Source organism: Arabidopsis thaliana, chromosome 3, assembly GCF_000001735.4.
Source record: "Arabidopsis thaliana chromosome 3, partial sequence".
Lineage (NCBI taxonomy): Eukaryota > Viridiplantae > Streptophyta > Magnoliopsida > Brassicales > Brassicaceae > Arabidopsis > Arabidopsis thaliana.
This window is the reverse complement of record NC_003074.8, coordinates 3384736-3403876: the sequence shown is the minus strand read 5'-3', so window position 1 is coordinate 3403876 and position 19141 is coordinate 3384736. Positions and strand designations below refer to the sequence as shown.

Genomic DNA, 19141 nt, shown 5'->3' with positions numbered 1-19141 from the left:
CTTTCTTTCTTTAGAGTTACGAGCATGAAATAGGTCAATGAAATTGATTATCTCTGCGTTAGAAAACTGACGGGAAAATACTTTAGCTATAGTATAAGTATAACTTTAATCAAATTACAAAACAAATCATTAGCACGGGTCTTGATAACACACGTGACATACCTGAATCTAAGTAACATTTTATAAATTGAACCCAGCGCGCTATCAAATGGATTTTCTTTATTAGTTTAGATTGAAAGTCGTTTATAATTTGTCCTCCTTACCGTCTTGTAATCGTATGATCTTGAAATAACTATGAACTTTTAAACTGGATCATTCCGATCAAAAATTATTTTAATGGTATGACATAGAGAATAGAAACTTAATTAGTGCGGATAAAACGTAAATAGTAAATAATAAGCATATAGTCAGACACACAATTATTACCCATTGACTACCCCAACTATGAATATGCAATAAATCAGTGACCATATGCAAAAGTCGGATCCACAACCAAAACGATAAATTGATTTTTATATATATATATATATATATATATATATATATATATATATATATATTTCTCTCTAAAATTCCTTCACCTTTATTTCCTTTTAAATTATCGTAACAACGCTAGTTTAACAAATACAATTATCGTAACGGCTGCATCAAAATCAGAATTTGCAAAAAGGAAGTGTTTATGTCGGAAAAAAAAAATAGCATTGTGCAAAGAACCAATGTCTATTTCATGGTAATAAAGTTTATTCTTTTTTGGAATATCTTTTTTAACAAATTAATTTTTAACTGCTTATTCTATTATATATTTTACTAAATAAATTTTGAACTTATGGGTGGTTCGGATTAATATTGGACAAAAATATTTTTATACCAATTAAAAAAAGGATTGTTTTTTTGGTAGAATTAAAAAAGGATTTATTTAGTAAATTATATAATAGAATAAGCAAATGAGAATTAAATTTATATAGTTTCCTTTTGCTCATTTTTAGCTTAACAAATCCTTTTTTTTGGAAATAAATCCTACACATTATACGCAAGTAGACATTCTATATATTCCTTGTTAAATTTCTATCCTAAGTATACTGGTCATGTCTTAATAGTAGAAATTAATTACTAATTATTTTTTAATATTATAAAAAATCACATAACTGAGAAAGAAACAAAAGATATTTTTCACTATATATGCGTTTGACAAATGTGACAAGGCACACAGAGCATTCCGTGGAAAAACCCCAATAAAATCTCAGGCAAATCTCCGGCGTAATCGATGGCGGAGGAGAATCAAGAAGAAACCCTAGAACTCAAACCAAGTAGAAAACCACCACACTTTGTGCTAATACATGGCATGAGCTTAGGATCATGGTGCTGGTACAAGATCAAATGTCTCATGGAAGTCTCTGGCTTCACCGTCACTTGCATCGACCTCAAATCCTCCGGCATCGATTCTTCATCCGTGGATTCACTCACTACCTTCGACCAATACAACCAACCACTCATCGACTTCCTCTCCTCTTTCCCCGAACAAGAACAGGTGAAACCTAATTCAGAACTCAAATGAATTGATTCTTGAATCTGAAGCAAACTCACTCTGTTTTTCTCTGTTCTGTTTTTTTCATCAGGTGATACTTGTGGGTCACAGTGCAGGAGGGCTTAGCCTAACGAGTGCGATACAGAGATTCCCTAAGAAGATCTGTCTCGCTGTTTTTATTGGAGCTTCGATGCTCAAAAACGGGCTTCAGACAGATGAAGATATGAAAGATGTAATGATACACATTTCTTTAAAGTCAAGTTAACTTGTGTGTGACGTTATGTTTCTTTGTCACAGGGAGTGCCTGATCTATCAGAACATGGTGATGTCTACGAGCTTGGTTTTGGTCTAGGACCGGAGAATCCTCCCACCAGTGCTATTATCAAACCTGAATACCGACGAAAACTACTTTACCACATGAGTCCTCAACAGGTTTCTCTACTGTTTCATTTCATATATAATCTCAAAAGATTTAATGTGTTTAAGTGTAGGAAAATTCGACCAACTCCTTATAAAAATAAATCACCATTTAATACAAAATTTGCAATGTTCATAACTAACCTTTATTTTTATTTTTATATATGTGTGTTTTTTTCTTATAACTTTAACTAAACAATTATACAGGTATATATATATCCAAAAATCTTCCATTATTAAAGTTAAATATTCGTGAATTTGTCTGCTATGTACGTAGAATTATGGTAGTGTGGATGTTACATATCGAATTGGAGTGGAAACATGCATATCAAATCAAATATTACAAACTATTTCATCAAATCCAAATTCCTTGTTCTTATACTTTTTTTTGTTGTTGTTGTTGTGTTGGTGTAAAGGAATGTTCCTTGGCTGCATTAATGATGAGACCAGCACCAATTTTGGCGTTAACGACAGCAAAACTGGAAGAAGAGGAAAAAGAAAAAGGACAAGAGGAGCAAGTGCCGCGCGTGTACATCAAGACGTTACTCGACCGGGTCATGAAACCGGAGCAGCAAGACGCGATGATAAGACGGTGGCCACCTAGCCAAGTTTACGAATTGGAGAGCGACCATTCTCCTTTCTTCTCTAACCCTTTTGTTCTCTTTGGTTTACTCATCAAAGCTGCCGTTTCCGTCGGTTCTATCTAAAACTATTTAAAGAACTAAAGGATTGCCTTTTGTTGGTTTTAAAACCGGTTAAGTGATCAGTATTGTCGAGGGAGTGTTTATTTATTTTTGATTTTTGTGACATTTTGGTATTTTATATTAATCGTTTTGAAATAAATTATGTTTTGCTTAATTTTATCTTGCGTCACAAAAGTGAAATAAATTTCGGCAAATCGTGTAGTTTTATATAAATCACTAATTTGCAGTCTTCCAAGGTCTACTTAAAGTCCTAGCCGGTATCGACACCAACTTCACAGTTACCTCAAAAGCCTTAGACGAAGAGAATGACTCCGCTGAACTGTACTTGATGAAATGGACAACATTTCTAGTCCAACCAACGACTCTGTTCATCACAAACCTTGTAGGAGTGGTTGCAGACTTGCAGTGTTTGATTTTGCCTAATAGTTGTTTGTAGTTGATGTCTTAAGGGAACATAGGCAGCGTTTGATTTTGCCTAATAGTTGTTTTGAGGGATCAATATATTACTCGATTCAATCCAATTTTCATACCATATATCAAGAAAGATGAACAACAAGAGTCATTGTCATGAAACCCAAACATTTATTTAGCAAAAGAGTTTCAGAAAAACTGACTCAGAAGATTCCCACAAGAGTTTTTGTGAAATTTATAGGCTTGAAACAAAAGAAATTACTTCAAACTGTCAGGTTCTTGTAGAAAAGGAGTGACTTCATGCTTCAGAATCTGTGCTCAAGCTTCTCCTGTTCCTTGAAATACTGAGCATACCTGCATTCATTGTGTGTATTTGAAAGAATAAGCACAAAAGATGACTAGAAACTAGACCATAATATGCAGCACCCGTAATGTTTAGATCGATCAGGTAACTAATAGCTTCACAAGCAAGAACTCAACAGTTTTAATAGAACCACACTAATCAGCTAATGATTACGACTAAGCCATTTAAATCCTCAACATCTTGAAATGCAATTCCACAGAGTGGTTCATCAACAATACTAATTTGATACCTGGAAGACTTTTTCTAGCTGAGAGTCTCTATATACTACACTCCACTTAATACTCATCTCAAACTAACTTAAATCCTATCATTTCTCATTTGTTCCTATGACACAAACGAAGAACCCTATATCCATATGCGCCGCACAAGACCGATGACACAGATCGAAGAACAATCAACCAGATCGGAACTCGATCCAAAGGTTCCTTTACCAATCGATTGATGAGAGAGATAGAAAGAGAGATAGAGTACCAGTAGGTTCCAACGACAGGGGTAACGAGAAGAGTGGCGCTGATCCAATTCTCAGAGACCTTGTGGTGGATCTTCTCCGGCAGATCCTTCCAGAGACCGGTCATGATCTTCTGCTGAAACGGAGAAAGTGCGTAAACCACCGCCTTCAATTTCACCGGCTGCTTCCCCATTTTCTTTTTCTCTTCCCAGATAATCCCAACAACAACAATCCACAGTACGAGAACGAATCTCCCCCAAAACCTAAAATAAACAATTCTCAACGAAGCTTATGTTTTTTATCCGATTCCGGTTCAGTTACAATTACAATTGAACCGGATGACCGGCTGCAAAATTTATCCTGATTTGTTTCGGTTCGATCCGGTTTGAGTAAACCGAAATAGATAAATCACTAGTCCAGACATAAATGATGATGATGATACAGCTAGTGTTCCGGAGGAGAAGGACGATCGATCTAAGGAGACGATGAAGATCTTCCACGTTCCTTGTCTGCAAGACAACTACTCTTATCTGTGAGCCATTTTGATATCCTACTTCAATTTCGTTGCTTCTTAATCTGACTCGGTTCATCATCAGTTTAGGATTCTTTCTTCGTAAAAAAAAAACAGGATAATCGATGAGAGCACCGGAGACGCGGCGGTTGTGGATCCAGTTGATCCGGAGAAGGTGATCGCATCGGCTGAGAAGCACCAAGCTAAGATCAAGTTCGTACTCACTACGCATCATCACTGGTAAGTAAACCTCACTTCTCTCTATGTCACTGGTAACTTATCTTATTTGATTCATCTCCGAGATTCTCTGTTGGTTCTTATTACTCAGTGATATCGACATATGCTAGATTCCGGTCCTAGACATTAACATTAGTACAAGTCTATTGTTAAATCTCTCAGTTTTCTGATCAAGTGTTTAGCTTTTTCCTACTATCAGTTTCAACTGACTTAGAGATTCATCTTCGTGAGTCTGATTCTTTGTTAAAGTCTGATACTTTCTGCATTAATGTTTCACCTCTTGAAGATGCAAGATTTATTATATATGTACCATATGATGGTTGCCTTTGTCTTCGATGAAATTTGGATTTGAGGCGACGTTTTTATTTTAACACTCATTGTTTGATTGGTGGCTTGATATGATCAAAGGGATCATGCCGGTGGAAACGAGAAGATTAAGCAGTTGGTTCCTGATATCAAAGTATATGGAGGTTCTCTGGATAAGGTGAAGGGTTGCACTGATGCGGTTGATAATGGTGACAAGCTGACTTTGGGTCAGGATATTAACATATTGGCTCTCCACACTCCTTGGTTTGTTTTTTTTTTTTTTTTTTTTTCCAATGAATTTAGATGCATCTAATCTACTTGATGTTTAACTCAGTCATTTTCTCTTGTCATCGCTGATTCCTCTGATATATCTACTTGTTACAGTCACACCAAGGGTCACATTAGTTATTATGTGAACGGAAAAGAAGGAGAAAACCCAGCCGTGTTCACCGGAGATACACTTGTAAGTGGTAACATTAAGCTGAATCCTCTTGTTCTTCCCTACCATGGACCCTATATGTTCTCCGTAGATCTTTTATCTCTGTAAATGTCTAAATGGAGATAGTTATGAGTTAAACATTAAGCTGTGTTTACTTTGATTTTATACAGTTTGTTGCTGGATGTGGGAAGTTTTTTGAAGGGACAGCTGAGCAGATGTATCAGTCGTTGTGTGTGACTCTGGCTGCATTACCTAAACCGACACAGGTTTACTGCGGCCATGAGGTAAAAAAATCAACAGCTTCATTATGTCTTTTGAGTTCTTAACTCATAAAAATGGATGCCTATAAACTGAATAATCCGCTATTCATTTCTTATGGTTCTCAGTACACCGTTAAGAACTTGGAATTTGCTCTAACTGTGGAACCAAACAACGGGAAGATACAACAGAAGTTAGCATGGGCCCGTCAACAGCGCCAAGCAGATCTTCCCACAATCCCTTCAACACTGGAGGAAGAGCTCGAAACAAATCCATTTATGCGTGTTGATAAGCCAGAGATACAGGTTATTACTCCATTTGGTTCATCTTCTTGAACAATTCATGATTCGGTTTTATCAGCTATCACTGTTGATATCGATCTTTACTTTCTTGTCGTATATCGAGATTAACTTTGTTATTTTCCAGGAGAAACTCGGTTGCAAGTCGCCAATTGATACAATGAGGGAAGTTCGGAACAAGAAGGATCAGTGGAGGGGATGATGATAAATGGAGAGCTTCTTGCCTATGTTTTGTGTACTTGTGTTGAATGATCCTGTAAAAGGTGTATGAACCAGTAATGTTGATATTCTGTGTGAAACTGTGAACCGGTTTGGTAAACCGAAATCAGACCGACCTGTAAGCCGTACTCCCTTTTTGAATTTTCAGTTTACTATGGATAATAATTTCAGTGTCTACACTAATCCCCGTAAAAAGAGAGCTTCTTCATCTTCTAGCAGTCGTCCCCGTAAGAGAAGGTAATCTTCTTACCGCAGAATCCGTTGGATTTTGCCTTCTGTTGCTTCAGATTCGATTCTCGTAGAAGGTTGTCTTCGTACCTGCATTGTATCAAAAACCCTTGTGATCTCTCCCCATTTATACGAAAAACTTCACCGAATTTGCCTTTGATAACAAAAAATCTCTTAAAGGCAAAATAGTAGTTAAAAAATCCCTTACCAAAGCTTCTCTGCAAGCTTGTACCTAATTAACAAAAAATGATAACGTTAATCTTCTGTTATGACATCAAAACTAGAGCAATAACATGGAAAATCAATGTACATGTGTTGGAGAGGGTATGGAGCTATCTCAGCCAGCTCAAGAAAGATTTTGTGATAGCGCAAACTTTTACCATTCCTCTGTTCCAGCGCCTACAGTATAAAAATATTTCATCAAAACAATTTCATCATATAAGTAAGTATACACTAGTTTTCATCATTGCTATAAAAACTACTCACCTTCTCTGCTTCATTAGCAGAAGCAAACTCAAAATAGCCACAGCCCATATGCTTACCCGATTGGTCAACAATAAGTCGAACACGAACAACTTCAAAGTCTTGGAAGAAATACAACCTGTAAACATGAAGAGGATAAAACATCAGTCATGAAAAACTTGCTCCAAGAACGAAAGAGTAAACTAAAGGTGCTACTTACATCCTTTGTATACTAGTTCTAGGAGGGAGATTGGTAACAAAAAGCGTCTTTTTTCTTGCTTCCTGTATTTAGCAGCCAAGTGTGTTAGCATGGCTCTAAGGAGGTAACAGTTTTGTTATCAAACACTTGAGCATTTCCCCTCTGAGCCTGACATATTTTGAAGATGATAACAACACGCGTACCTCAACAAAATAGGGAGTTTCAGCAAGTCCTTCCACTGCTGCCTCATCTCTTTCTTGTCCAAGGTAGTCTTCGTACCTGGAACATTAAACAACCCTTGTGATCTCTACATGTATACCAAAAACTTCACCCAATGTGCTCTTGATAACAAACCCTCAAGATGCAAATAGTTGAAAATTCCTTACCAAACCTTGTGATCTACGCACCACCTAGTTAAGAAATATAATATTAGTGTTAGTCTTCTGTGGTGGCAATAAGTTGACAGCAACAAATCTCCATAACATGGAAAATTAATTTACTTGGGTGGAGGGAATGGAGCTATGTTAGCCGCCTTAAGAAAAATCTCGCCATCCTGCAAATATTCACCCTTCTTCTTTTCCAGCGCCTAGAGTATAAATAAACGGTTTAACTAATCAAATGACTGCGACTTGTATACATTACTTTTCATCAATTACTAGAAAAACAACTCTCACATTCTCTGCTTCCTTAGCAGAAGCAAACTCAACAAATCCCTTGCCCACATGCTTGCCAGTGTGGTTAACAATTAGTCGATGCTGTAAAAAAGTGGAGGATAAAATATTAGTCATGAGAAACTTGCTCCAATAACGAAAGAGGAAATCTTAAGGTGCTACTTACATATCTGATATTATAGTCTGGGGAGTAAGATGGGCAACAAAGAGCGTCTTTTTTTTACTTGTGGCAACAGCCTGCGTTTAACAGCCAAGTGAGTTAGCACGACGCAAAGAAGAAAAGGACTTAAGGTTGCACAAAAAAAAAACACAAGATTTCTGTTATTATTATTAAAGGTTTCTGCTGAGCCTGACATATTGTGAAGACAACAAGAAGAGGTACCTCAGCGAAATCGGGAGTTTCACCATGTCCTCTCATCAAAATGATCTTATGACCATGAAAATATTCACCATTCTTGTTTTCCAGCACCTACAGTATTAAAAAGATTTAATCAGCTATCCAGCTTTCAAAAAACTAGTAGTATGTTTTTCATCATAAGTTTGTATACACTAATTTTCAAAATGACTAGTAAAATACTAAAATCGTCCATCATGACTACAAAACCAGTCTCACCTTCTTTGCTTCGTTGGCAGAAAGAAACTCAACAAAGGCACAGCCCACAGGCTTGTCCTCATGGTTTGCAATAAGTCGAACACTAACAACTTCTCCAACATCTTGACAGAAACCGAAGCTGCAAAAGTGGAGGGTAAAATATGAGTGATGGGAGAGTTACTTTTTCTTTGCTCAGAGAAGAAAAGTGGGAGTGCTACTTACATATCTAATATCTTAGTTTGGGGGGAGAGATTGGCAACAAAGAGAACTTCCTGTGCATTATACAGGAACAAGTGTGTTAGCAGGAAACAAGGAAAAAGTAGCTAGCAAGATTCAGCCCCAGAAAATAAGTAAACATTTCGAGCGTTTTGAAGATAATGAGGGCAGTAGGGTGGTACCTCAGCAAAATCGGCGGGAGGTGTCTCATCTTCTTGTCGTGGAAGGAAGTCTTGGTACCTAGAAAAATGGAAAACGCTAGTGATCTCTACATGTATACAAAAAAACTTCAAAAAAAAGTCTTGTTCCCTTACCAAACCTGGTGATCTATGCAATACCTAATTAATCAAAAAATGAAAAGCCTTAGTCTTCTGTGATATTGTATCAAAAAGTCTAGCAATCAGTTACAAAACGTGGAAAAATCATGTTTACTTACGTAGGAAGAGTCAATGAAGAGCTTAGCTTAGGCACTTTAAGATAAATCTTGCGATCGAGCAAACATTCTCCATCCTTCTTTTCCAGTGCCTAGAGTGAAAAAAACGTCAGAAAATAACCTTGGATACGTTTAAACATATAACTAACTATACACAAGTTTTCAAAGAAAAAAAAAACTGGTCTCACTTTTTTTGTTTCATAGGGAGAAGCAAACTCAACAAAGCCAGAGCCAGTACGCCCACCATCTCGTTTTATAGCAAGTCGAACATGAACAACTTCTCCAACATCTTTGAAGAAAGCGACGATATGTGATAATGGGGCTCGGTGAGGGATACGGCCCATAAAGAGCGTATTTTTTTATCACGGAAGCTTCCTGAATTTAACAGCCAAGCAGAAGTTTGTGTTAGCATGACGAAAAGGACAAAACAAAATTGCATAAGGAGAGGTAGCTACCTCAACAAAATCGGGAGTGTCATCACGTCCTTCCACAGTACTTTCCTCCTCCTGTTAAGCGAGTAGCCGTTGGAACAGATTTTGGAGAACAAGATGCTTAATTTGAACATAATAAAACTTATTACAATATTAAACCTTGAGAGAGATTAAATTAGCTTGATCAGACTTGTGCTGGAGGCTATCAGCAAGTCCTTCCGGTGTCTCCTCCTGTTACATTCACATACATACATACATAAGTGGTGTATGTATTAAAAAAAAAAAGTGGAGTGATCCGACGTTACTTTCTTCTCCTCGTCCTTATGTTTCTTGAGAAACGGTTTGGTCTCCAAATCATCATCTTCCGGATTTCTCTTACCTAAAAGAAGAGCAGATCAATGGAAAAGAAAAGAAATAAAATCAACAGCCAAGTAGATAGTAGCTCAGAGCCACTGAAAACAAACCACATAAATTAACTTCCTTGCTAGAACTGGCCATGGAGACGGTGAAAACAGCGCCAATTTTGTTTTCCGGCAAGGCAATTGACTCAAAGTTATAATAACAACCCTAGAAAGAAGGTAAGATACTTGACAAAAAAGAAAGAAAGAAGGTAAGGTATTCATAACAACAATAATCTGGTTTGGGCTAGGCCTGGGCTTTTATTGCCACCAACCAATCTGGTTTCATAACAACAAAATAATCTGGTTTGGGCTAGTCCTGGGCTTTTTTCCACAACCAAGCAAGATTCAATTCAAGTCTGGGATCAAGTGTGTGTGTGTGTGTGTGTGTTGTGTTAAGTGATCCTGTAAAAGGTGTATGAACCAGTCATGTTGATATTATGTGTGAAACTGTGAACCGGTTTGGTAATAAGCAGTAAAAAAAATAAAACTTTCAAATTGTAATACCAAAACATGGAATAGTTTAATCTTGGCGGCCCATAATACTGAGAAGCCAAGTGGCAACGAATGGAGTGGGCTTTTTACGTTTAGGTCCTCTTGTTCATCCAATGATCTTTAGTTTTTGTCCAATAGATTGTGTAGGTGAGAACTGAGAATGAGAAGTCAGGAATTCATCACCATTTTTTTTTTTAATTTGTTTTACAAACAAAGACAAAACACTGTTGAATCATCTAACCTTGCCGTTTAATTTAGAAAAAACAGAACAAAAATGTCAGAACTTTTGTGTAGTTGATGTTATTCTTCTGTCTGATTAGTAGGAAGCAACAATGAATTTAAACACCACATGCATCTTCTTTTTGAACCAACCAAAGCAGACTCTCTCAACATTATCTCTCAGCGACAAGTTTAGTTCAGATTCCTCTAGAACCCATTTTCAGATGTCTCGTCAGATTTCCGGCCAACCCTCTCGCCGTCTCATCGTCTCCAATGCTGCTTCTTCTCCTTCTCTCTCTGGTGGCTTCCCAGGTTTCTTACAAAAATTGTTCCTTTCTTTCTACTTAGAATTCAGATTTCAATTGATGAATCTTTCTGTTCGTGTTAGGTAACTACCATATTGAGGTTTCTTGACTCACCTATGAGATTTAGTATTCTGCTAATTGTGGAACATTTGAGCTTATAGTTCCAATTGGATGAAATTAGATTTGAGTAATCTCTCTGTGTATCACAAATTGTTCCTTTTTCTCCCATAAAGATCTAATTTTATATGAGTAATCTTCTTGTTTCATGAATATTTAGATGCTGGAGCACATAGTAAAGAGGAGATGGAAGCTGAAACAGAACAGGATCCAATGAACCTAGCTGATCCAGACAGTTGTTTCTGTGAGTTTCAAGGTGTTCATATACACCACAAAGTGTTAGATCCACATACACTCTCTGATGATGTTTCAAACACAAGCCCTCATGCTCAAGAAACACCAAAAACCAAGTTTCCGATGATTCTATTGCACGGTTTCGGCGCTTCTGTGTTCTCCTGGAACAGAGTTATGAAGCCATTAGCTCGTCTCGTTAGTTCAAAAGTTCTTGCCTTTGATAGACCAGCATTTGGTTTGACTTCTCGGATTTTTCACCCGTTTAGTGGTGCTACCAATGATGCAAAACCATTGAATCCCTACTCCATGGTGTATTCCGTGCTCACTACGTTGTATTTCATCGATGTTCTTGCTGCCGATAAGGCGATTCTTGTGGGGTAAGTAAGCTAGTAGGTTCCATATACTTTGCATTTCTTATTAAAGTGCCACCATAAGCTGAGATTGTTAATTCATATGTTGTAGGCATTCTGCTGGTTGCCCTGTAGCTTTAGATGCTTACTTTGAAGCCCCGGAGCGTGTTGCTGCTCTCATTCTCGTCGCTCCAGCTATATTCGCTCCCCGTCCTGTGGCCACAACTGATGCTGGAGAGAACCGTGACAAAGAAGCTCCCACTAGCAACTTTCTAGGGACTCTAGTTGAGTTAACCAAAGGTGTTATAAGAGCAGTATTGAGAGTGGTAACGGGAATGGCGAATATGCTGAGTTCTCTCTACAAGAAAGCTTTAGCAGCTTTCCTCAGATCCTTCCTTGGAGTAATGCTGGTACCGCTTTTTTTTGTCTTGGCTTCATTCACCAGTCATGTCATTTTTTATATGTTGTTAGACCAGAACACTTGATGTGTTTCTAAGGTGGTTGTTTTTTTCACCAGGTGAGGATGGCAATCAATAAATTTGGAGTAACAGCTGTTAGGAACGCGTGGTATGACTCAAAACAAGTGACGGATCATGTCGTGCAGGGTTATACAAAGGTGAGATTTTCGGGTTTTCTCAGGTTTCTTTATTTCTTCTGCATTGTTATGTTAAAAATTTAGGAAATTTGATTGTATTTGTTGCAAAAAAAACAGCCTCTTAAAGCCAAGGGATGGGACAAAGCTCTCGTGGAATTCACGGTGGCTACACTAACAGATAATAATGGCTCAGAGAAAAAACTCCCATTGTCTAAAAGGCTTCAAGAAATCAAATGCCCTGGTAATATCTCTTTCTATAAGATTCTGACAATGAATTAGAAATTGGAACCAAATATTGTGCATTGTATGTCTGAACTCTGAACCAATGACATCATACTATCTTCATGTTTCTAATAGTTCTGATTGTGACGGGAGATACGGACCGTATTGTGCCAGCATGGAACGCAGAGAGGCTGGCACGAGCCATACCGGGATCAGTGTTCGAAGTAATTAAGAAATGTGGTCATCTTCCTCAAGAGGAAAAACCAGATGAATTCATATCTATTGTTGCAAAGTTTCTAGGGAATGCTTTTGGAGGGTCACAACAACAAGACGTGGACTTGAAGTTCCAAGGCATTGTATCATGAAGTATAACTATATATTTTAGCTCAATCAAGACTAAATTTTAGAGAGATTCTTCATGTTATTGGACCTGAAGAAACAAATGTCGACAATATCAAAGACTAGATAGATATAGAATAAAATAACCGAGAGACATTGATTCTTCAACAGATTGATATATAAGCGAGAATAATACACCATGTGGTGCTTCTTGCGAGTGCGGGCAAGTTTTGCAGAGTCCAGTTGATTAGCTTGGAGCTTGAAGCTGGCTTGAAGCTCCAACTCGTCAAGCCAACGCAAAGTTTCTGGAAGAACAAAGTCGGCAACATTTTGAAACTCAAAGCGAGGGGTGCAAAGGACTGTGCAGTCTTCCTCAGCCAAGAGGGCGACATGCTTCTTGTTCGTCAGAGTAGCAGCAGTCTCATCTTCCAGATTCTTCTCATTCGCCTGAGCCATGTACTGCCTGAACTTTTCGAGATAAGCCAAACTAGGGGCGCATCTCATTGCAATAGTAAACATGTAACCAAGAGCATCCACTTTCAGGCGCTTGCACTTGTCCAGTGAATCACAATCTCATGCGGATACTGTGAATCAGTTTCCTTGCATATAGCAACTTGTTGGCGAGCAAGAGACAAGTGAGTAGGATCAAATCGCTGATAGAGGAGGCCACCGGGATGAGTTCGATTGCGGGGAGGAAACTCTCTAGAAACCTTAGAGAGCATATGCATAAAGGTTTTCCCTACGCACCTAACCGTCTCGACGGAAGTCTTATGGATAAGGTCAAACTTAGGGCAAGCCTTGGCCTCGAACCTGACAAAGAGTGATCTCGTAAGGTCCTTGAGAGAAACAGATACGATGGCATCAACAAAATCCTTTTCAGTTAGAAGGACACTCATCTTCTTGAAAATCATCATCTCATCCACCATCTCTGCTTTATCTATCTGCACAAGTACGAGTCCAAAATATACAGGAATATCAATCATCAACTCATCATGTCTACATATGCAGCTAAATTTCAATTCTATGCAATGCAAACAGAGACCATTGTTTTACCAAACCTATGCTCTCACTTATGTTTATCAATAAAGGCCACAAAATTAGGGCTTTTCGATTTCCAATCAAAGACTTTCGGTTGTATCCCCGACGTACAAAATCTAGGCCAGAATTCTTAACAGCTCAACGTTTAACCCATCAGGTTTATCGATAACTAGCACTAGGAAAACAAAATTTACAACAAGGAAAATTGAAGTAGGTACCTTGAGAATTGGGAGGAACTATCACGAGGATTCGCGAGATTGAGGATGAGGGAAGGTAACTCGTAACCCTAGGAATTTATCACTCTGTTATATTTCACCTCATAAGTGATATTAAAAATTACAAAATCTTTGTATAAACAGATTTAAAAAGTTTGCTTGCCTCGCAAGTTAGGTTTAGGGATGGTCAAATACGAGAAGCCCTTTTGTCCTAATAATTTTCTTTTTTATTTTCATAATGAAACATGAAGAAAGTGAAAAAGGGATTTTCCCTTGTCACAATTATGAGGTTCTATTGTCACAAAACCGGACCAAACCGGGAATTCACTGGACCAGAAGTACCAATAAATACTGGGACAAAAGAATAGAGCATCCTAAGAAGTTTATGTTGGATCTGTCAATGCACTTTTGTTGTATATTAACGCCTCTGAATGGTCGTAGTAATTGTATAGATCATCCGAAGGAAAAAATGGACTATCTTCGTGTGGCGGGTCTCTTGAGTTGCGGTTTCTGAACTTTATTTTGCTTTGGGATAGTTTCCAGTACTTGTATCGTCCTCTGTCTCTTAGCTGTTCAAAAACAAATGGGTCATTAAGAATTAGGTGTATTGTAATAGTGGAAATATTGAAATCTCTTAAGACGATTTGACTAACCATTCTCATGTTGGTGGTAGCTCTCTTGGAGTTTCCGCTTTGCAAACTCAAACTTTGAGTCTGGATCCAGAGCTTTGAGTTTCTGAACAAAGACAAGAACACTTGCTATTAGAAACAAAACAGATTAATAATCAAACACCACGGCTTTATTAACTCAAACACTCACATCTTGTTGAGGTCCAGCAAGTTTCCGCTTTTGCTCAGTAACAGCAGTTGGTTTTCGTTGGATTGCGGATACCATTTGTTCTCTACTTTGCTTTGTTTGTCTTTTAGGCTCGACAACATCTGTGGCTGAGTGCTTCATAGGTCTAACATCAGCTTCTTCTCTCCTCGTCTGTTGATCATTGCAGTACCTCCCAACCACATTTGCATCATTTGTTCCCTTGGGTCTCCTCCCCGCACTACTTTGCGATTTTCTTTCATGTTTGGACTCCACACTGTGACGAGGATCTGAAAACAGTGGCCACCATGAGTGTCAAAATATAGGAAAACTTTCAAGTAGAGAACAGAGTACCAAAGAGTATACTAACTCACTTCCATCGCAGTCCAAACAATCTAAGATCTTCAAGTGACCCAAGACATTATGAAACAAGGACGAGGGAGGAAACTTGTCAGGATAACATTTCGTCTATGCCAGAAATAAAATATGATGAGAGGGAAAAATGTTAATAGACCTGAGAAAGTTCAAACCCATTAGGTTCAGGTGCATAGATATCTAAATCATGTGGAGGAGAAGGAAAGGCTTCTTCTTCATCAATTACTGAAAGGTTTAGAGACTCTGGCGTCCCTTCAGTGCCTGCAAGACCCAATTACTATAAATCTAGACCAAAACCTGCTCGCACTGACTACGGAACAGGAGGAGAGAGCTATTTACCAGCCATTTCCTCTGGGGTGTTCATCCACTGGTCCACCAGCCTCTTCCACTCTCTGTGCATCCCATATATAAAAACACAATCTTTATACTCGGGAGCCAGAAAGTAAGGAAGAGTAAAATGTTCTAAGTATTGAGCTAACACAAGAGCAGCTCCCTAATGATCAACCAAGGCTTTTATAATGACATTTTACAATTTGAGACATCCTACAAGGCAACTGGTTTGCATCTAAATCAAACCGTGGAGGTTCAATTTTTTTGGAACATTTTGCCAAAGTTTAATTCACATCACAGATGCGAGAGTATGAGAACAAATGAAACTAAGCACACAATGAGAATGATGAAACTCATACGCGAAAAGAGTCTTTGCAAGTTTGCTAATCTTATCGGAACTATGTCTCCTCAGACCATTAACAGCCTTTCCAATTTCAGTATCCTGCAAGAACGTAAACACTTAAATCACTCCACAGCCTCGAAAAGCTCCATCAGAATAAGCAACTTCCACTACACCAAATCATACAATATCAAAACAACACCAAAAAAACAAACCTTAAGAATGTCCACACTCATAGACATTGACTCAAGCTTTCTCAGAGATTCGAGTAACACAGAATCTTTCTGCAAAAAAGATGACAGAAACCAAAAACTCAACAATCAACACAAAGATTCCAAATTTAACCAATGAATTAGCACAAGTTTTAATGTAATCCAAGCAAAGAGACTAAAAACCTCATCGTCTTTGTTCGACAAGATATCTCTGATCCTCATAACCTCATCAACACTCACAGACGCCTCTTCACCTTCACCCGTCGCAACACCAGAATCACCCCTATCACCGCCGCCGCCAACTCCAACTATCTCCACCGCCGCTTCGTCTCCAGCTATCGAGAGCTCAAGGTGGTCACAACCAATGCAGCGACTCACTTTACAAGAGAAGAGAAGCTCAGCAATTCTATCACTCCTGGATTTAAACTCCTTTGGCCAATCTGCAGCAGCTACCATAATCGCATGATCAATGATACCAAAAATATCAGAATCTCCTCGCCGGAAATACTCTCTCCAAGTATCCAACGAAACAGATGGTCTCATCTTCGCCATCACGAAACGGCGAGGGAAAATCGATTCCGGAATCCGAATTCCTCGATCTGCAAAACCCTAATTAAATTTGAATTTAGGTTTTTGAATACGAATCAATATAGTACTAGTTGTGTAGTTTTTTTTTTTTTTAAGTTTCTCTGCAGGAAATAAAATTCGCCTGAGAATCTGACAAAAGTTTCTGCAGAAAGTCCACAAGAACTTTCCCGAGAAAACTTAAAGAAACAGAGCTTGAGCCAATTAAAAGAGGGCAAGAGAAGAAGACCCTAGAATTTTAAAAAGCCAGAAATTTATGTCGACATTAAAAAACTTAGGTTATAAAAAAAAATGGTAATAGTTTTGATCATTTATCTTGATAACTCATCTGTTTTATTTAAGTAAAATATTGAATTTGTCAATATATATATTAATTCTAAAGATATAGGCTTATGATTAACTGAATGATTATTTAGTTAATAGTAAATTAGTAATAACTAGACTATACATGTGTCGTCCTATATGACATAATGACCCTTGATGAAAAACACGTCACATGGCCTAGCTAGTATAAAGATGGGATATTCGTTTTTTTAAAGTTATGTTATCAACATTACATTCAGAGCATACTGTAATAGTAAATTATTAACACATTACACATGTCCTGATACCAACAATGGGGTACTCATTTTTCAAAGTTATGGATAATTACATTTATCACGTGAATTACTTGAAAGGTAATCTAAATAAACGCGTTTTTGGTGTCGCAATTATGTCGTTTTAAAAAGCATTGTTCATAGTCCCACAGATGTTTAGCACTATTTTTTAATTAGTACTAGTATTAAATTATTATTTTTGTATTTTTTTCATTAAATTTCTCGTTAGTTTCGTGCTTTGACTCTTTTGTTAAGCTTCAGCCACATGTTCCCGTTGTTGAAGCTGTCTTTTGAAGTTTCGTCGTCGATATCATCCTCGACTCTATTTTCAGTTGCGTTAAAGACTTCTCTTCTTCCAAAAGTTTCCTTTTCTTCTATTTTAAATATTCTTTCAGCACTTGGAGATTCACAAGTTTGTCGGATCAATCCATTTTAACTCCGGTAAGCCATACTTGCATGATTCGTTTTGTTTCCACCGATCACATGTTATCGTTTATGCTCCATAGCTTAATCTTTGACTCATTCATGATCTTTTTTTGGTTTAATGTTAAAACCCATGCATGATCTTGTTTCTGCATATTTTTGTTTTGGTTCAGTGTAAAAATTTCTGCATAATTTTGGTTCTACAAAAATAGCTACTATGCAAAAGCAAGATCACGGGGTCAAAGATTAAGCTATGGAGCTTAAACACTACTTGTATTTGACTATTTGTTTCTACGTCATTTGCGTTTGATTTGAATCTAAAGGCCTTTTAATCGATTTCTTGTCATGTGTTTGTAAGGGTTCAGTGTTTTATGTATCTTTCAAATTGTGCTTCTAGTGTATCCATTTTGGATTTGTGAAAGTTGTTTAGGGCTTATATATCTAAAATTGTAAAACCTATTTTAAATTAATATAACAAAACAGTTTCGGACTTTTAACTCATAATATCTCTTCGAATTTAGTTCATTTTCCAACTTTGAAATTCGTTGGCTTGTGATCTTGAAGCCTTGTTCCGTCCGGAATTTATGTTACTTAGTCACCAGTAGAGTTACAAACGATGAGTTATTTTAATCTTTTTTCTAAAAGGTCCTTGACAATGGTTTGACGAGAAAAAATCGTTTTTCCTTTTTGCAGATCCATGACTACGACTAGGCGGAAAAATACACATTGGTGTCATACTTGTAGACGAGGAATCCATCTTCAAGGAGAAGGCAGAAGAGAAGGAGCTTGCATTTACTGTGGTAACACCTTTCTTGAAAGGCTATATGAGAATGTTGAACTAAGCCCTTTTGATTTATTCGGATTAGCCTACGAAGAAGCTCGTAACCGTCGCAACAACAGAAGATCGGTTATAGGAGAACAACTAAGTTTTGAAGAGTTGTTTAACCGGCTCCCAGCACTACAAGACCGTCGTGGTCCTCCTCCAGCATCACTAGCCGCGATTAACTCATTGCAAAAGATCAAAATCAGGCAGAAGCATCTCGGTTTAGATCCCTATTGTCCGGTTTGCCAAGACCAGTTTGAAATCGGATCAGATGCAAGAAAAATGCCGTGTAAACATATCTACCATTCTGAATGTATACTCCCGTGGTTAGTCCAGCGTAATACTTGCCCCGTCTGCCGCAAAGAACTTCCACAAGACCGAAATAATAGCCGGAAAAATCCATTGTGGCATCTGTGGCCGTTCAGGTCCTCTGGTTTGGCCTCAAACCATAATGGATCATCACCTTTCCATTGAGATGCTAGCTTTTGAATCAATCCATGTGCATGTACGTAGTATATGATGATATTTTATTTTTCCATGATAAAATGTTGCTTTTTTCAATATATTGGCATGTACAAAAGGGTTTTGTAGTCTTATTAATGTATGAAAAATATTGTTTATCAACCTTGATATTATATTTTCTCATTATTTTCTTAAAAATTTGATAATTTTCTTGAATTTATCCATTCGGTGACGGTAGTTCGAGCACTCTTCTGTCGGTGGTCTTACCCAAAACGACCAACCATA

The 19141-nt window shown here is 37.7% G+C and overlaps 7 protein-coding genes across 12 annotated transcripts; 4 read left to right on the top strand and 3 right to left on the bottom strand.

The window, feature by feature from the left end:
- The first annotated feature begins 1100 nt into the window (after positions 1-1100).
- Positions 1101-3053, top strand: MES17 (methyl esterase 17). Its single transcript, NM_111924.3, has 4 exons — positions 1101-1528; positions 1617-1757; positions 1823-1957; positions 2359-3053. Exons 1-4 carry the CDS (start codon positions 1265-1267, stop codon positions 2647-2649), a joined length of 831 nt encoding a protein of 276 aa, NP_187698.1. The 5' UTR covers positions 1101-1264; the 3' UTR covers positions 2650-3053.
- On the bottom strand, positions 2951-4327 carry AT3G10860 (Cytochrome b-c1 complex, subunit 8 protein). Of its 2 annotated transcripts, NM_001337900.1 has the most exons (3): positions 3893-4302; positions 3122-3411; positions 2951-3065 (listed from the first exon to the last, which is right to left on the bottom strand). In NM_001337900.1, the coding sequence occupies exons 1-2, from the start codon at positions 4060-4062 to the stop codon at positions 3363-3365; spliced, it is 219 nt and encodes a 72-aa protein (NP_001327236.1). In that variant the 5' UTR covers positions 4063-4302; the 3' UTR covers positions 2951-3065; positions 3122-3362. The 2 variants fall into 2 exon arrangements, with proteins under 2 accessions (NP_001327236.1, NP_187697.1); NM_111923.5 differs by lacking the exon at positions 2951-3065 and having other exon boundaries at positions 3136-3411; positions 3893-4327.
- GLY2 (Metallo-hydrolase/oxidoreductase superfamily protein) lies at positions 4116-6328 on the top strand. The gene is made up of 7 exons (NM_111922.4): positions 4116-4401; positions 4498-4620; positions 5026-5187; positions 5308-5386; positions 5533-5646; positions 5749-5925; positions 6047-6328. The coding sequence occupies exons 1-7, from the start codon at positions 4355-4357 to the stop codon at positions 6119-6121; spliced, it is 777 nt and encodes a 258-aa protein (NP_187696.1). The 5' UTR covers positions 4116-4354; the 3' UTR covers positions 6122-6328.
- Positions 6329-6350: 22 nt separating this feature from the next.
- On the bottom strand, positions 6351-9868 carry AT3G10845 (RNA-binding (RRM/RBD/RNP motifs) family protein; the record flags this gene model as incomplete). Its single annotated transcript, NM_148707.1, has 17 exons — positions 6351-6456; positions 6575-6598; positions 6677-6765; positions 6853-6967; positions 7049-7110; positions 7231-7306; positions 7528-7613; positions 7702-7782; positions 8081-8167; positions 8312-8429; positions 8513-8562; positions 8689-8746; positions 8943-9031; positions 9395-9445; positions 9530-9601; positions 9676-9749; positions 9835-9868. The coding sequence occupies 17 exons, from the start codon at positions 9866-9868 to the stop codon at positions 6351-6353; spliced, it is 1272 nt and encodes a 423-aa protein (NP_683549.1).
- Positions 9869-10340: 472 nt separating this feature from the next.
- Positions 10341-13724, top strand: AT3G10840 (alpha/beta-Hydrolases superfamily protein). 4 transcript variants are annotated; one of them, NM_111921.4, is made up of 6 exons: positions 10341-10794; positions 11065-11515; positions 11601-11898; positions 12006-12104; positions 12201-12324; positions 12441-13724. In NM_111921.4, the coding sequence occupies exons 1-6, from the start codon at positions 10596-10598 to the stop codon at positions 12668-12670; spliced, it is 1401 nt and encodes a 466-aa protein (NP_187695.3). In that variant the 5' UTR covers positions 10341-10595; the 3' UTR covers positions 12671-13724. The 4 variants fall into 4 exon arrangements, with proteins under 4 accessions (NP_187695.3, NP_001327310.1, NP_001327309.1 ...); NM_001337897.1 differs by having other exon boundaries at positions 10871-11515; NM_001337898.1 differs by having other exon boundaries at positions 10341-10974.
- On the bottom strand, positions 12874-16799 carry AT3G10820 (Transcription elongation factor (TFIIS) family protein). Of its 2 annotated transcripts, NM_001202927.1 has the most exons (12): positions 16151-16677; positions 15971-16039; positions 15775-15857; positions 15425-15477; positions 15225-15346; positions 15085-15112; positions 14717-15000; positions 14551-14632; positions 14373-14466; positions 14215-14248; positions 13901-13968; positions 12874-13640 (listed from the first exon to the last, which is right to left on the bottom strand). In NM_001202927.1, exons 1-12 carry the CDS (start codon positions 16517-16519, stop codon positions 13184-13186), a joined length of 1743 nt encoding a protein of 580 aa, NP_001189856.1. In that variant the 5' UTR covers positions 16520-16677; the 3' UTR covers positions 12874-13183. The 2 variants fall into 2 exon arrangements, with proteins under 2 accessions (NP_001189856.1, NP_001319518.1); NM_001337896.1 differs by lacking the exon at positions 12874-13640 and having other exon boundaries at positions 13911-14466; positions 16151-16799.
- Positions 16800-17343: 544 nt separating this feature from the next.
- AT3G10815 (RING/U-box superfamily protein) lies at positions 17344-19070 on the top strand. The gene is made up of 2 exons (NM_202545.3): positions 17344-17589; positions 18265-19070. Exon 2 carries the CDS (start codon positions 18269-18271, stop codon positions 18866-18868), a length of 600 nt encoding a protein of 199 aa, NP_974274.1. The 5' UTR covers positions 17344-17589; positions 18265-18268; the 3' UTR covers positions 18869-19070.
- Positions 19071-19141: the final 71 nt, after the last annotated feature.

Bases quoted from the DNA above. Each gene is read 5' to 3' on its own strand.
- AT3G10840 (NM_111921.4), top strand. From the start codon at position 10,596: ATGAATTTAAACACCACATGCATCTTCTTTTTGAACCAACCAAAGCAG. The intron at 11,516-11,600 runs GTAAGTAAGCTA...CATATGTTGTAG, and splicing joins GATAAGGCGATTCTTGTGGG to GCATTCTGCTGGTTGCCCTG. The intron at 12,325-12,440 runs GTAATATCTCTT...TGTTTCTAATAG, and splicing joins TCAAGAAATCAAATGCCCTG to TTCTGATTGTGACGGGAGAT.
- AT3G10860 (NM_111923.5), bottom strand. From the start codon at position 4,062: ATGGGGAAGCAGCCGGTGAAATTGAAGGCGGTGGTTTACGCACTTTCT. The intron at 3,412-3,892 runs GTACTCTATCTC...CAATGAATGCAG, and splicing joins CCTGTCGTTGGAACCTACTG to GTATGCTCAGTATTTCAAGG.
- AT3G10820 (NM_001202927.1), bottom strand. From the start codon at position 16,519: ATGGCGAAGATGAGACCATCTGTTTCGTTGGATACTTGGAGAGAGTAT. The intron at 14,249-14,372 runs GTCCATTTTTTC...CTTTTGTCCCAG, and splicing joins AGACCCGCCACACGAAGATA to TATTTATTGGTACTTCTGGT. The intron at 13,969-14,214 runs GTTTGGTCCGGT...ATAAATTCCTAG, and splicing joins TCTGGTCCAGTGAATTCCCG to GGTTACGAGTTACCTTCCCT.
- MES17 (NM_111924.3), top strand. From the start codon at position 1,265: ATGGCGGAGGAGAATCAAGAAGAAACCCTAGAACTCAAACCAAGTAGA. The intron at 1,529-1,616 runs GTGAAACCTAAT...TTTTTTCATCAG, and splicing joins CTTTCCCCGAACAAGAACAG to GTGATACTTGTGGGTCACAG. The intron at 1,758-1,822 runs GTAATGATACAC...TCTTTGTCACAG, and splicing joins CAGATGAAGATATGAAAGAT to GGAGTGCCTGATCTATCAGA.
- GLY2 (NM_111922.4), top strand. From the start codon at position 4,355: ATGAAGATCTTCCACGTTCCTTGTCTGCAAGACAACTACTCTTATCT. The intron at 4,402-4,497 runs GTGAGCCATTTT...AAAAAAAAACAG, and splicing joins CAAGACAACTACTCTTATCT to GATAATCGATGAGAGCACCG. The intron at 5,647-5,748 runs GTAAAAAAATCA...TATGGTTCTCAG, and splicing joins AGGTTTACTGCGGCCATGAG to TACACCGTTAAGAACTTGGA.
- AT3G10815 (NM_202545.3), top strand. From the start codon at position 18,269: ATGACTACGACTAGGCGGAAAAATACACATTGGTGTCATACTTGTAGA.